Below are 16,384 nucleotides of genomic sequence, written 5' to 3'. Positions count from 1 at the left end.
AATTTGAGAAAATCGATACCGTTTGTACCACCTGCCTGTGATCTGTGAAAGAAAATCAAGGAAAAAGAAAAACAGGATCGATGTGAAAAAGAAAGAGTGAGCTGTTAGAATGATGTTAGTGACAAAAGTCATTAAAATGCCAATGTTAGAGAAACAGAGTCCTGATAGCTTTAGTACATAGCGTTCATTTAATATCAAGACATTATACTGACAAGAAGAAGAAGAACAACAACAAGGAATAAAACACTTCACTATAGCGCCATCCTTGGGCTGATTGGACTCCTCTCCCTTGCTTGAGCAGCAGGAAGGATTTCTACAGACCAGGCTTCATGTCTGTAAAAAACTAACTCAGTTTTAGCGAAGAAAATTTTCAAAAATCACAAAAAGTGCTTGGCCCCCTAAAATCGCTCCCGCACAAACCTGTGTCTGACGGTGCCTTCAAGCCATTTAGAAAAGATCGTATTTACAAGTTCATCATTAAAGTCGTTATTACAAGTGTTCTTTAAGGTCTGTGTTTCCGACATGGTGGAATCAACGGACTGAGTTTGAATTGGGAATACGAACAAAACGGTCGACATTCGATTGGCTAAATAATGCAGAAATAATGTGATTACGATGTAATTATGTAACGATAAAGCTTCATAAATCGATTAAATCATTAAAAAGAGAACATGAGAATAGAGTTTAATGGCACGTGCTGCTTTTCTTTGGTAGTTAAATAACAGAAGGTTCACCTCCGACTGCACCTGATGTCGTAATTACGACTTTCCAACTCGTAAATATGAACTTCCCAATAGGATTTCTGACAGAAATGATGATGTTTGGTGAGTTAGTGCTAAAATCTAAGAATCTGTCACTCAGTTATTGTAAGAAGCGTGATGTTTTTCACGATACCAGTATCGCGATTGCGTACCAGCTGATTAGCGCTAAAACCCTGAGCATGTCCTATATTTGAATAAATAGAATTTTTTTTAAATCCCCCCCCGTTTTCTCTGTTAAAGTGCAGCGTATCCGAGGCTTTAGGGAACAGCTTTATTGTTCTCTGATTATTCAAATGCCAGCCAGATAATAACGGAGCTCGTGGAATTACAGGGTATTGGACTTTGATTTCGATCGCATGAATGGGGCATTTGATTACTCCTCTGTCTGGCCAAGAATTAACTTCCAGTCGCACAAGCGCACGATTCATTCACAGGTGAATCGGCGTAAAGCTTCTTTCTTTCCCCGACGTACAGGACAAGCGAAATAAATCTGATTTCCGACATAATCTGAAGATCAGCTCCGGTTAATGAGACAATGCTCTTATATCATATGGCGTGCTTTTGTGTGCCGGACGCGTCGTTAAGCCCTATAGAGCGACCCTATCTGCGTAAAAAACGTCATTACCATCATTTAAGTACATGCCATATGGGAGGGATTAAGGTTGAATGAGCGTGTGTGTGTGTGTGTGTGTGTGTTTTTGTGTGTGCACACAAGTGTGTGCATGTTAGAAGGGAAAACCACATGCTCTAACTATATTGCATTTCTTGTGTGTGTTTTAATGGGAGCATTACCGACTGAAACCGCTAACCTCGACTTCTTGTTTCTGGACCCCTGCTTAGCTGGAGGCTGAGAGAGAGAGAGAGAGAGAGAGAGGGAGGGAGAGAGAGAGAGAGGGAGGGAGAGAGAGAGAGAGAGAGAGAGAGGGAGGGAGAGAGAGAGAGAGAGTTGCGTGTGTAGAAATAAAAAAAAAACGCTCGTAAAAAATGAAATGATTTCTTTTTATTTCACCTCACACTCTTATTGTGTTTAATGACTTACGGGTGTGTGTGTGTATGTGTGTGTGTGTGTGTGTGTGTGTGTGTGGAGACTTTTTTTGCTAGCCTATGCAACACAAGCACTTTTGGGTTGCTGCCCTTGGGCGTGGTGAGAGAAACAGGGTATCCAAGCACTCTCACCCTTCCCTGCCCTCTCTCTCTCTCTCTCTCTCTCTCTCTCTCTTGTTTTTCTTTTTCTCTCTATGTCTCTCGCGCACTCTTTTCCCTCGGTGAGTGTTCTTTCTCTTGTTACGTCCTGTCACCTCATTCTTTCAGCTCGTTTAACTCGGAGCACCTTCGAAACTCTTGTTATCTGCAGCTTTAATTAAGTTCAGAGATACTTTCGTGTCACTTCGGGGTTAGAAGGTAAAGCTGTCGGCATTGTCGTCTCGCGATGATGGACACGTAGCCTCGTCAACACGCGCATCAGAGACGTATGAACATGACTCCTTGTACAATGAATTAAATTACAGTTGCATCATGGTCCCAGCTTTTGTACCTAGCCTTGGTTTAACTTACTGACCTTCAGTCAGCACCATATTTGTATTGCTAACTGCATGAAAACCAACACTGACCACCAAGAGCCACTAACTGTTACGAACCACATAGCCAGTACATCTTCTGTAGCAGAGGATCCTGCAGCCAATCATCAAAAGAGTCATAACAACACCTATAAAACAAAACCATGTTATATTTAATGAGTTTTTATTTGTCACATATACGTTACTGCACAGTGAAATTCTTTCCTTGCATATCCCATCCTTGGGGGTTGGGGTCAGAGCACAGGGTCAGCCACGATGCAGAGCCCCTGGAGCAGGGTGGGTTGTGGGCCTTGCTCAAGGGCCCAACAGTGGCAGCTTGGCGGTACTGGGGCTTGAACCCTGATCTTCCGGTCAACGTCCCAGAGCCTTAACCACTTGAGCTGATTTATAAGAATAAACAAGCCTTTTGCTATCCATCATTAGTGTTAGTCGCTTATCCTGATTTTCAAAACACAATTTATTTACAATGTCCTCTACAGTCTGTTAGCCTGCTAAGCTATTTAAACACGTACCTCAGTAAACCTGGTCACTGTTTCTTTTGTGTTCATGTTCAGTATTGAATGTCTTCATCATGTCCCACTCCACAGCGGTGCTTTAATATGAAAGCAGACACTCAGAGCTCAGGAATCTGTAGCTTTTTTCTTGTTATCCAGCCTACTAATATTAATTCATGGTGCTATCGAACCCGTTTCTGCTCTCTGAAGGCATTATCCACTAAAATTCTGTGTAAGGTTATCTAACAGAGGGGGGAAAACAGACGTCTAAAACACCATGTCTGAAAGCCAACAGGCTCGTTTTAGATCAGACTTCATTCGACTTCATTCAAAAATCATTTGTTTCAACCGATTGTGAAAACGTCTGATAATTCGGTTTCCATTCCGTATTTTCCATTAAAAAACATCCATATATGTGATTAGGGTGTGGTTTAGGACATGCCCACAGAGGCAGGATGTTTGCTTGCACTCCTTTTAGAAAGTAAACAGTGAACTGAAGTAAACAGTCAGTTAGACAGACAGGTTATTGTGTCATCACATATAACAGCCAATCACATTCTACTATGCAAACGAAGGGACTGTAAATGAAAAACTCTGAATTGAAATAATAGAAATTCATGAACTGGATCTTTTTCCACATTTTCTGTGACCGTACTCTCGGTTTAAAGAGTTTTTTCTCATAGTCTTTAATGGTCATCTGAGTTTTTAGTGACCTTCCTTCTGACCTTAAAACAACAGAGAGCCAGATCAGGGTTTTATTTCCAAGCCGGTTATAATAACATGTTCAGCCTATAGAATGTTAAACGTAGGCGAATGTGGCTTTTAATGCTCCTCTGATCAAAAAACGCATGGGTTTAGCGGCCCAAAAGTTGTGGCTAGCACAGCCTGCTAGGTGAGTCAGAGTCGGAAAGAGTACAAAATGAACGTTTGTGTGTGTGTGTGTGTGTGTGTGTGAATTTAACACACAGAGCAGCTTAGCTATGGAACAGAACGCTACTGCCAAAAAATATTAGCATTTCCCCACACCAGGCTTTAAGTTGATTATTATTAGTCTAGCCAAAGGTTGTTCCGTCTCGCCAACTAGGTTATCAGGACAACACCTAATATAAAGGTCACAAGACACATGGGCTAAATCTCTACACTGGTTTCTTTACCTGTCTCACTGTAATGAGGTTATAAGAATTCATGATGGTAAGGTGCGTCTTGTATAATAAGACCTAAAGTCCATTTTTTTTCTCTTACATTTGAGACACAAAAACCTCAGCTCTGTCAATTGATCCATCCTGGAAGTGTTTCTTAAACCGCTATCGGTTAAAACGAGCAGTTTTTGTCACCTTGCCTCTCGCTGCCTGTGAAGTGAACCGCAATTGTATTTAAATGAGATTGGCAAGACTTCGTTTTCCACCGAAAACACACCGCCGCATGAGCCTGGAAATGTTTCAGAGCTGGAGATAAGCTCAGAATATCGAGCACGGGAAATTGTCTCAAATATATTTTAAAAAAAGGTCTGACTACATGCTTCATTAACTAAAAGGTGCAAAAACGTGCCTCTGTGAAGGAAAAGGTCATTGAAACCTCTACAGCTTTTTTTCTTTTAGAGAAGCTTGAATTAAAAAACAATACATGTATTCTTAGTTTCAGTCTTAGAGTATAGTTTGTGTAGTTAATGAGCTGTTAGCTTCTTCGTTAGCTTCTGTTGAATACATTCTCATCAATAAAGACACGGAACCGGAACATTTATTTGTGTCTCTAGATATCGTAAAGTAGCTCTGGATGATATTGACAGATTTTTTAAATTGTAATAAATTCTGTCACAATACGAGATCTTTTCTGAAATATTATTATTACTATATTTATTTTTTATTTATTTATATAGTATTTTTTTTTTCATTTTATATATATATATATATATATATATATATATATATATATATATATATATATATATATATATATATATATATATATATAATATATTTCTATGTGGTGGTCTATGTATACTTTAATGTTCTTATGTTCAGCACCACTGTATTGCTGGTAGTTGTTGAGCAAACGTTTATAAATCCTGCATCTCATTTATTTATTTATTTATTTTATTTACTTTTAAGATTTTAAGATTTTAAGGATTCCCTCAGAATGACAACTGATATGATCTCTTTTTAAAATAATTATTTATTTATTTATTTATTTATTTAAAAAAAAAAAGAGTTCATTCATTCTCAGTAAACGCTTTATCCTGGTCAGGGTCACTCCGGATCCTGGGAAGATCGGGGATGAGGCGGAAAATACACCCTGAATGGGACACCAGTCAATCACAGAGCACACACACACACACACACTTATTCACACATAGGCATGAATTGTGCTGCATTCAAGACGGAAAACTTATTCCCTGCCTGCGACCAATTAAAATACTCCACACAACATTTCGAAGTGACCTCAAATCAACATGGCCGCTCACACCAACACCAGTGTAACTTTACTCTACTTTATAACGAGTTTAGAGCAGTATTAGCTTTACATTTCTGGTTCGTTTGGCAGACATCTTTATCCAGAGTGACTTATTTTATCATACAACTGCAGTAGAATTGTATAGAAATACAATTAAGAATTGAGGGCCTTGCTTAAGGGCCCAACAGTGGCAGCTTGGCGATTTGAACTCACAACCATCTGAGCCAACAGTCCAAAACCCTAACCACTAATCAACCACATCTCCAGAAGGGTTCTAGCAGAACTGCAAAAGTGCGCTTAAAAGAGCTTTAGGTTAATGTCAAAATTCCTCAGGCGGCAAAAGACAGCGTGTAGGATGGCACAAATGCTGCATTAGCACAGCAGCGTGTTTCAGGGAGATGGGAGGAAACCGGAGAACCCTCATGAACCCGGAGAGGACGTGAACGTGTGAAAGTGTGCAGAATTATAGCCATTCTTTTAGGTTACAGACTGCAGCTTTAAAAAAAAAAAAAACAGAAATAGTGCCAGTGCTAAGTGTGACCAGCTTTATTTTCTCTTTAAAGGCTGCGTGTGAGGTGAGGGACTGGGATAAAGAGAGAGGAAGAGACAGATCGAGGAGGATAGGCGCGCGCGCGTGTGCGGGCGAGTGAGCGCGCGCGCGTGTGTGTGCTTTTTCCCCCCACTTTTTTCTTCTTCTTCCTTGCCAGAAGTTTGAGCTTTCACTTTCTGGCTCCTAGGCGGGGTTTGTTGGAGGAGTGGGGAGGAGGAGGAGGAGAAGGAGGAGGGGGGCGGGGCACGAGCGCGAGTTATTGCTATGCGACCCGACACTGCGAACTTCCATTCAGCTCTGTAAACGCTCCTCCAATGTTTAATTCCGAAGTAGCTATGTATTCTCCGTACTGCCTGACACAGGTAATGCAAAAATAATAATAATAATAATTATTATGACAATAATAATAATCATCATTATCATCATACTGTATAGATGGAAGTTTTGTGTATTTTTGCGCATGTGCACTGTGATTTTTTTTTTTTTTTTAAATGCATTGTTGCAACTTTTGCTGTTGGTCTCGTGGTGTTGTTCCTTTTAAATGTTTTGAGGTGTGCGTGCGTGTGTGTGTGTGTGTGTGTGTTTGGGGGGTAGGGGGTGTTTGCGCTTCCTTTTTGCTCTTGCTGGTTTTTTTTTTTTTTTTTAAGTCTTCCGCGCTCTTCCCCTCCCATGCGCGCGCTCTCCCGGTTCTCTCAAAAACTGCCCCCACCGCACCGCACCCCCCTCGTGCGTGGCATCTTTCCAGCGCGCGGATCTGCTTCGTCTCAGTGCACATGGGTTCTCGGAGAAAATGGCGCTCACACACTCAATCTACGGCTATACGCACAAAAAAATAGAAAAGAAAGAAACAGGAGGGGAAAAAAAGCTTTGCAGACTCCACCGCATGCATGCATTCAGGCTATTAAATATTTTTTTTAAAGATAATAATTGCTAGGACATCCCGAGTTGCTCGCTCGCGCGCGCTCGCGCCTCTGTTTCGACGTGTTATATCGTATTGGGACGCCGCCTCGCCCGGTCTATAGAAACACCGGCTTTAGCTCTTAATGTACATTTTGCCTTCACTGGAATTCTTCTGCATTTTAAAACGCACTGGTTTTTAGTTATTAGTTTTCAATATATGCCTGAAGGTGACTGACAGAATGAACAGCTGTCAGCATGCATGGTGGTGTTTTTCCTCTCTCTCTCTCTCTCTCTCTCTCTCTCTCTCTCTCTCTTTACACCCGGCTTATCGCAGTAAGATAAGACAAACTGCAGAACAGTCCAACGGCTTCAACTCAAATGAACTTTTAAAAAATTATTATTATTATTATTATTATTATTTTTTTTTTTTTTTTTATTATTATTTTTTTAATGCTGCTCGTGCACCTGCATTATCCTAACAACTTGCATCTGCTTCATTTGTTGTTGTTATTGTTGTTGTTGTTGTTGTATACTATTCTTTTGGTCATTTGCACGGGATTCAGCGAGAGTCCGTGTGAAATCTTGCATCTGATCACTTCTGCAGTGCAAACAACAGAACCCAAAAAAAGGTGTTACATGTAACTCGGGATATTTTTGTCTAGAATGTGTGTGTGTGTGTGTGTGCGCGCGCGCGCTAGTAACCGAGGCTGTAGATTAGAAAGTGTTGATGAAATAAACGTAAAGCGAACGCTGTTTATTTTTTCTCGTATTTTTTTCCCCTGAACAGTAATTGTTCACAACTGATCGAAATGATCTGATGAGCAGCTTTAAGTGTGTGTGTGTGTGTGTGTGTTTATGTTTGGTTAGCGTGCAGATCTCGGATCTAACACACAGACTTGTACTGTCTACACAGAAACATGCTCACATTAACAAGGACGCAGTTTTGCTTCTTGTTTTTTATTCACCAGAGAATTAGAAAAAAATAATAATTTTCCAAGTGCTAAACATTTGCTTATTAATTTTTGTTTGTTTGTTGTTTTTGTTTAGTGCATCAGCACATGTCTCCCAAATGCTTTTGCTTTAATCTTAATGTCATGTGCAGAACGAGTGTCCTCGCGACATGATGACGTGTGGATGATGGTGGAATTTTATATAACAGAGAAATGCTCATAAATGCAGATTAATAATAATGTAGTTTAATTAATTGTAACGATTGCATTTTCATCTCTCTCTCTCTCTCTCTCTCTCTCTCTCTCTCTCTCTCTCTAAAATAAATAAATAAATAAAATACAAGAGATAAATCTAGTACAGGTTTACATGCGGCCTAGTCCTGAAACTTGGCTTAAAAACAAGAATTGCAAAATAACAGGCATCAAAATATACATATATTTATATTGAATTTAGATCTGTATCATTATTATTATTATTGTTATTATTATTATTATTATTATTATTATTATTATTATTATTATTATTATTTCTTCTACTACTACTGAGCTCGAGGCTTGTGAGCGGCGCTCCGTCTACAGGAAAGATCATTTATTTATTTATTTATTTAATTAATTAATGTCTCCGACTCAACTCTTACTCTGGCTGAAAAAGTTTGATTCGTGGCAGGACTTTGGATTCATCTCTCTCCTCAGTCAAGGCCTCAGTCTCGACATTTCTTTAGAAATCATGCCATTTTTTTATTATTTGCAATCCAGTTTTATATTTAATTTTAAACACGCATTACATATTTTTCCCGACGCAGTGTGCTTTATTATTTTTATTATTCCTTCATTTCACAGAGTTTCGTCTTGGCCTCGGTGTCTTGGCAGCTGTTTTTATTTCCCTTTTCCCCTGCAGGCCTGGGAGGCTGGAGGCTGCAGGTCACTGAGACGTTGCATGAAAATGCGATTATTTAGTCTAATATTTATTATTAATAACAGACTACGTGTTTTTGTTTGGTGGTCAAGGGTGTTTACTGCTTTTCTTATTTTCGTATTTGAAAAAAACAAAACAAATGAAACTGTGTCAGTTTGTGGTCAGGAGCCTAGAGATATGTTATGAAGTGATTGATGGTTGATTTATGGTTTTAATCAGATTTATTGACTGGAAACTTTTAAAAAAAAAAAAAAATTCCCTGTAAAGTTTGCCTGCAGTGAATACTCTGCATTTAGAGGCGTGTTTTCTCAAGAAGCAGTCGTGTCTTTTAAGCCGAGCAGAGACGTGCAGTTGTGTCGGAGTGTTTGCTCGTGGTTTTTTCCCTCGCTGGCCCGTCAGGTTCTCGAGCAGGCAGCTGATGGATTATACACACCTAACGTCGCCCAAGGTGCTTGGGTAATCAGTCTAATTAGCCTTCTGCTCACCACATTGCACGTCCTGTAAATACTCAAACAGAATAAGCGGCAACACATGTGAAGTGCACGAGCCTACGGAGCTCCAGATCAAGTTGCTGGCTCCAAACCATCCTACCGCGAGTGATTTAGCGAAATAAAACCCGACAGAAAGATGGATGTCTTTGTGCACGGATAAATAATTAACATTCGGTCTTATAAACATTATATACCTATCAGGCGTTACTAAAGAGAGAAGGATTTTGCTCTGCTGTAGATCCGTTTTGCCTCGTATTTTCTTTTTTTTCCGTTTAATTAAAATTAATTAGCGAGCGCGCGCACGCGTGGCGCGCACCAGAGAGCGCGCGCTCAGTGTATTATCTGTAAATCTTTCTGTCCTTTTTTTTCTCCCCTCTCTTGCCTCAACAGCACATTCTTGCATGGAGGAGCGTGCACTTAATGAGAGTACAAGTAGCCTTCCAGACCCACTTGTTAGTATGCAAGTGCACAGGCTCGAAGTTTGGGATTTGGAGCACAGCCAGGGGTCTCGGACGGAGTTCGGACATTTTCTCTCTCTCTCTCTCTCTCTCTCTCTCTCTCTCTTTTAAATGAATGCCGTCTTTGTGTTCGGTGGCCGCGGCGCAGATCGCAGGTTTTGGCTCAGCTCACTTCAGGCCACGTTTACGCGCAGTGAGAGTTTAGCGATTCAGCCCTGAGTCGTGCTGCAGCCTCCATGCATGCAGAGAATTCTCTCCTGAACCAAGACACCTGACCTACATGAACGGGTGCAAATGGATTAAATGTGATCGAACGCGCGCACGTGCGCTGCATGAAGTGAGTTTTCTCGAGCTCGAGCGGTCAGTTTTCGGCGTGATGCTCGAGCTCGCGTTAAACCCTGGCCTGTGTGCTGTGCTGGGAGAGGAGCAGTGTTGCCAGCTCTCTTCAGAGGTAGATAAGGCATGCGCAAAAAGTCTCTAGGTGACGTCAGAGGTTTGCATAATCGTTTATTCTTCGTGATCATTTGCATGTCAAATTACAAATTACGTACAATTTTTTTTTCTGAAGTCGCTTAGAATACAATAGTCTTTTTGTCTGAACAGTAAATAATAGCTTGGAATTTATTTCATGCAGAAAGAATTGTTTGGTCATGGCACCAGAAACGAACTGTTTACATATTTACAAATGAAGGAGCAGATGCAAACGGAATAATCCGCTTTCATTACTGTAAATAATGTCAGCAATGAGAACAATGGGGATTCGTGAATGGTCAGTTAGAACAATGGTGATCAGGGATTGGTCAGTGTGGGGAAAATGGTGATTAGGGATTGGTCAATAGGACTAGTGGTGATCAGGGATCGGTTGATGTTAACAGTGGTGATCAGGGATTAGTCAATAGGAACAGTGGTGATCAGGGATTAGTCAGCAGGAACAGTGGTGATCAGGGATTAGTCAGTAGGAACAGTGGTGATCAGGGATTGGTTGATAGGAAAGTGGTGATCAGGGATTAGTCAATAGGAACAGTGGTAGTCAGGTATTGGCCAAAAGAAACAGTGGTGATCAGGGATTAGTCAATAGGAACAGTGGTGATCAGGCATTGGTTGATGGTAATAATGGTGATCAATGATGGGTCTTGTGAAAATTGGTGATCAGTGATTGGCTGATGTTAACAATGGTGATCAGTGATTGGCTGATGTTAACAATGGTGATCAGTGATTGGCCAATATGGAAAAAAATGGTGAATAGTGATTGGTCAATAGGAACATTGGTGATCTGGGATTAGTTGATAGGAACATTGGTGATTAGGGATTGGTTGATAGTAAAAGTGATGATCAGGGATTGGTCGATAGGAACAATGGTTTTCAGTGATCTGTCAATATGAAAATCGGTGATCGATGATTGGTTGATGTTAACAGTGGTGATCGATGATTGGTTGATAGGAACAGTGGTGATCAGTGATGGGTCAATGTGAAAAATGGTAACCAGTAATGCGTCAATGGGAACAATGGTGATCAGTAATGGGTCAGTGTGAAAAATGGTGACCAGTAACGGGTCAGCAGGAACAGTGGTGACCAGTGATTGTGTGACTGGAACAGAAATTTTTAGTGAGTTGAATGCTGTGAGCTGTGAACTCCTTTAAATGTAAATGCTCAGAAAGTCACATGATTTGTTGTCCAGGTTTTATTTCTAATTCACTAAAGGAATCACTAACTCTGTAGACAAAGTCTCTAAACTGGCAACACAGACTCGGAGAGAACTTACAAAAAAACTAACCCCGCCCCCTAAACTCTAATCTGATCTGAACTGTGGATTCTAACTGTTCCAGATCTCCACGTTACACCATTTCAGGGTTCATTCATCTAACATAACTGGACGTGGATCTTGACCGTTAAAGTCTAAGCACTGACTTAATAATATATTGCAGGAAATGAGACGTGTGTCATGTAAACTATGGTGCGATAGTGTAGATAGTGTAGTAGAAACTGATCCAGCTGCTCAAAGTCTACCTCATCTCATGGGAAATGACCGAAAAAAAAATAGAACAAATGTGTTTGGATTAAATTTTACTTCGTACGTATAAAATTACGAACGTTAAGCACATATAAGCATTAAACATATAACATCATTTTTATGAAACATTATGAATTTGTAACATTCATATCACAAATATTTGATTTAGTAGTTTACTGAGCTGGCTAGCTAACACCATTGCTAACATTTATATTGGTTTTGTTTTTATTGTTTTCTTTGCTTCAAGACTTTCCTGTTTTTTCTGTGGTGCATGTTAGTATAGTCAGCTTTTCCACACTTTCTTTCGGGTTGCCAAATATAGTATCTAAACATATAAAGACATGACGACATAAAGACGTAAAGTATATGCACGGGAAGGGGGAAGAGACACACAGCACCGTAAACAAACTTTAAAACAAAAAATAAAAAAGAAGTTAAAAAAATAAATAGGGTTTAAAAAAAGGGACCCTTCTCAATTTCTTGAGGAAAATTCTTTGTAAAATATATATATATATATCAAGCAGCAAGCAGAAAAGAGTCTTTTTTTTTTTAATTATTATTATTTCTGGAAGAAATGTTAAATTAAATTTACCACTGCAAATACTGATAGGGTTGATAAGTCACACACACACACACACACACACACACAAGCCGTAGAGCGCTATAAAAACATCTACAGGACGTTTTTACGCTCAGTAAAAGTTCTAGTCCTCTAGTCTAGTACTTTAAAAACATCTGCTCAAGTGTTTTGAACAAAACAGTTATGAACATGAGTTGTTTGTTTGTCCTGTGAGGTGAAAAACACGACTCGGATGTGTTACAGCAGAAAAACACCAAAGCAGATTCTTGCCGTTAGACACGTGATGAGGTTTTTTCAGCTGTCTGAGCAGGAAAATCTCTAGAATTTGCAGTATTTTAGGCAAAACACAAAAAAATTGCTGGTCTGTGCGTGTGTGTGTGTGTGTGTGTGTGTGTGTGTCATGCCCAGATTCAGTAGGTCAGCGTCTCACACTCTTCTGATCTCCTCTGGTCCCAAACCGCATTCTACAAAAAAATTCTTCCAAACCATCTTCCGAAATATCCAAGAATGTGTTACAGGCTGAAGAAGCAATCCCAGGTTTCTCACGCAAAATGAAAAACATTAACAATTTATTTATTTATTTTTTCACTGCTATTAAAAAAAAAAAAAGATCTTGGGCGGGAAACTGGTTGGTGCGGCCTACTGAAGTGTATTTTTCTTTATTTAAAAAATAATTTTTATTTAAAAAAACAAAACAAAACAAAATGTATAAAAATAATTTTTATTTTTATTTGGGAAGAATTTGAAAAACATGATATCACAAAAAATTGGTAAAAGTATAAAAGTCACAAAACATTAAAAATATTATTATTATATATTATTATTATAAATATTATTATAATATTTGCAAAATAAAGAAAAACAAATAAACACACATACTAAATTACATAAAAATAAATATAAATAATATATAAACACACTCATTAAAGTATACATAGACCACCACATAGAAATATTCTCTGTTTATATTGAATTATAATATGATTATAATAATTATCTTTATATAATTGCTATATATACTATTATGTATATATATATATATATATATAGTTATGTAATTACTATGACTAAGGAGATTTGATTTAAAAGTTCTAAAGCGAGATATTATATGCTAAATGGGAAGTGTATTTTTTATTTGAAAAAATGTTTTTTTATTTAAAAAAAAGAAAGAAAAATATAAAGAACATTTGAGAATAATAATAATAAAAAAAGATAACCAAAAAAGGGGTAAAATTTATAAAATTGGAATATTTGCAAAATTAAAATAGAAAAATATATATAAAAATAAACGCATACAAAATTACATAAAAATAAATATAAATAATATATAAATATACATTAAAGTATACATAGACCACCACATAGAAATATCCTCTGTTTATATTAATTTATAATATGATCATAATATATATATATATATATATATAGTATATTATATAATTATGTTTATAGTTATATAATTACTTTGACTAAGGAGATTTGATGTAAAAGTTCTAAAGTAAGATATTACATGCTAAATGTGAAGTGTGTCTAATAATATTAAATAGAAGTAAGTGATTTTTCCGCTCAGGACGCCACTGCGCTCGCTCTCAGAAGTCATTTCATCTTATACCTCATTAAAATGCCCCAAGATTTCATTTCATTTCGACTTCCCCCTCTCTCTGATCACGCTCCGAGTCTCTAATGCGTAAACACAAAGCCGGTGGAATCGCAGTAACACAGACCTCCAAGCCCGGTCGAGGACAAATGCCCTGCCAAAGCAACGTTCGAATGCCTTGTTTGTTTAAATCCCAGCTGCGCTCTCGTACGGTTCAGATGTTTCCGTGTGATGAGTTCATTTCTCATTCATCATCAGATAAGCCTCTGTTGGCTCTTTGAGGCACGAGCAGTGGATGACCCAAGACTGATGTGCTCGCTGGTGGACAGGTTTCTGAAAATGCACATGGGATTTGAAGGGGGGAGAAAAAACAAACAAACATCCGAGTCACGCAAAAAGAGTCAGAGATGGGAAGTTAGCGAGCTCTGATCCTTAATTCTCCTAAAGTGACCCAAAAATCTCTCTCTCTCTCTGAGGCGAGATGATTCAGTTCATTCTTATAGTTGACACTGTAAAATTTTTTCACACGTTGTTTAGGAGCAAATCTACACAATCCACCGTCTGACCGATCTGCCATGATAATAATCATTTCCGTAATCAATAATAATCAGAGCTAATAAAGGATGCTTCATAACAACATGAGCTGTAATCAGAGGATTAGGTGAAAATCTTTCATCAGCCAGTATTCTGTTGTTTTATGAAGCTGTTTGAGATACGAAGTGAATGAATTAGTCAAATAATATCTTGTGAAGCAAGTGTTAGGATTTAGGATTTAGGCTTTCTGTTTGCACAACTGACCAGATTCAGGCTCAGAGGAGACAGAGAGAGAGAGAGAGAGAGAGAGAGAGAAGCGTAAAATCCAAGAATTTCATTAATCAGGCAGCATTGACATCACAAGGTCAAGGGACAAAAAGTTAGCAGAAAAGCAAGGATCAGGATGTATATTTCCAGCAAGACTTTCCAGAACCCTCAGGTCCAGGTGTGTTTATATACTTGGGAGTCAGAAAGTGAGGCAAAAAAGCAATAAGGAAGTTCACGTACCAAAACATTATTCATGTCATGGCGTCAGTATTACAGCACAGCTAACCCGGGAGGTTTATATTTTCACTCCAGTCCAGTTCACAGCACCACAGTAGTTCATGTGAGTTATGACAGTTCCGTGAATGATGTGGTTCTTCCTGCTGAAGAGGTGAAGAAAGAACGTACTCGAATGAATAAAAGCTTCTTTTGATGTGTTGAAAGATTGAAATCAGGAGCGACGCCAAGTTTCATAACCTGAGCTGAAGAGGCATGTCACAAATCCGTGAACTGACAAGGAGAGATTATTGATTTCGGTAAAAAGAAAGTGTCTGGGGAAATGAAAAGTCGAGCCTCAGGAAGGTCCTGTTCCTTAAACCACACATATACACTTATTAAAAAATTACAGTTTTATCTATTTATAATTACGTTTACTCTTTTAACAATATTTTACTAATTGGAAGTATAAGCTGGTTACGTTAAACGCACGTAATGTGATGCCGCTACAGCAGCTTTAGCATTTAGAATTATTAAAATGCATAAAAATAAAGCGCACGATGTGCACAAGCTAATCTTTAAAAAAACGACGTTTGTAAGTCATTTCGTCCCCCGGAGTTTCGTCGGCCATTTTGAAATATTTTCTCACTCAGCTTCAGTACCTGGTAGCACCGCCCCTCTTCCACGAGTCTCATGAAGTGTCCAACATTCCACACTTCCCTTCCATTCTCGGATGAATAACTGCATCATCTAACACGTAGAATAGTGACTATAGATTTTGCACAGTCTAGAGTTAGTTGTCGCTATAGCAATGATAAGCGCATTGATTGAAGCGCTTTGGAAAGACTGGATCTACTTTGAGGGGCTGCTCCTATAGGAAATGAATTGACCAATCAGAACGGAGAACAGGAGAGCGCTGTGGTATTTTGGAAATAAATTGCAGCATATTCTGTTTCTATATCAGACTATTATTACCTCCACCCGTGATTGTCCATTCACCCCAAACCAGCGTTTTTACTCATGGTAGCTGCTGTACGTATGAGCAAATAGCCCCCTAATACACACACACACACACACACACATGCGCATTACATAACCACAGAACCCCTAATCACTTCAGTGTGTGGAACCATGTCATAATAGATCCTTTCATAACAGTTACTTCATATTTTGTCCCGAACCGTATTTTTTTTTTCTTCTCCCAGTAACTGGAGTTGGTTTTGGGACACTGTTGCCGCAATTCCACACAATCCTCCAGCGTCTCATAATTTTCTGTTTTCGATTTGTCAATTCTTTACAAGTTACATGGAAAAGCCACTTTCTGGACAGCGCTTGACGCTCGGGTGCGTTTTGTCCGTCAGGCCTGCGGGATCTTTCGCTACGGGCCTCTGTCCACATCTTCTTCTGGTCGTGGGCAATAAAATATGAGCAGAGGAATGTGAAATAAGTCGGAGTCACTTGTTAACTGACACAACTGGTGATGGTATGATGCAAGGGGTCTGTGTTTGGCAAATAAATGGTGTGTGTGTGTTTGTGTGTGTGTGTGTGTACACACTAGCACTATCAGTGCTGTTGTATTGATAGAACACATCCAAGGTCATTTATTTCTGTCCTATGGGTGTGTGGGTGTGCAT

At 38.9% G+C, this 16,384-nt stretch overlaps 1 protein-coding gene across 8 annotated transcripts in view; it reads left to right on the top strand.

The window, feature by feature from the left end:
• The window catches only part of nfixa (nuclear factor I/Xa), a 118,877-nt gene that overhangs the window by 8,610 nt on the left and 93,883 nt on the right, over nt 1-16,384 (top strand). Inside the window, exon 1 of one of the 8 annotated variants that reach the window (XM_058380298.1) lies at nt 6,072-6,195. The exons of the other annotated variants lie outside the window; for them this stretch is intronic. Coding sequence (XP_058236281.1) covers nt 6,148-6,195 — 48 coding nt within the window. The 5' untranslated portion in view covers nt 6,072-6,147. Of the gene's footprint in view, nt 1-6,071; nt 6,196-16,384 lie in introns of those variants that run through there. 8 annotated transcript variants of the gene reach the window in all.

This window comes from Hemibagrus wyckioides, linkage group LG26 (genome assembly GCF_019097595.1).
Source record: "Hemibagrus wyckioides isolate EC202008001 linkage group LG26, SWU_Hwy_1.0, whole genome shotgun sequence".
NCBI classification, from domain to species: domain Eukaryota; kingdom Metazoa; phylum Chordata; class Actinopteri; order Siluriformes; family Bagridae; genus Hemibagrus; species Hemibagrus wyckioides.
This window is presented reverse-complemented; position numbering and strand designations above follow the sequence as displayed.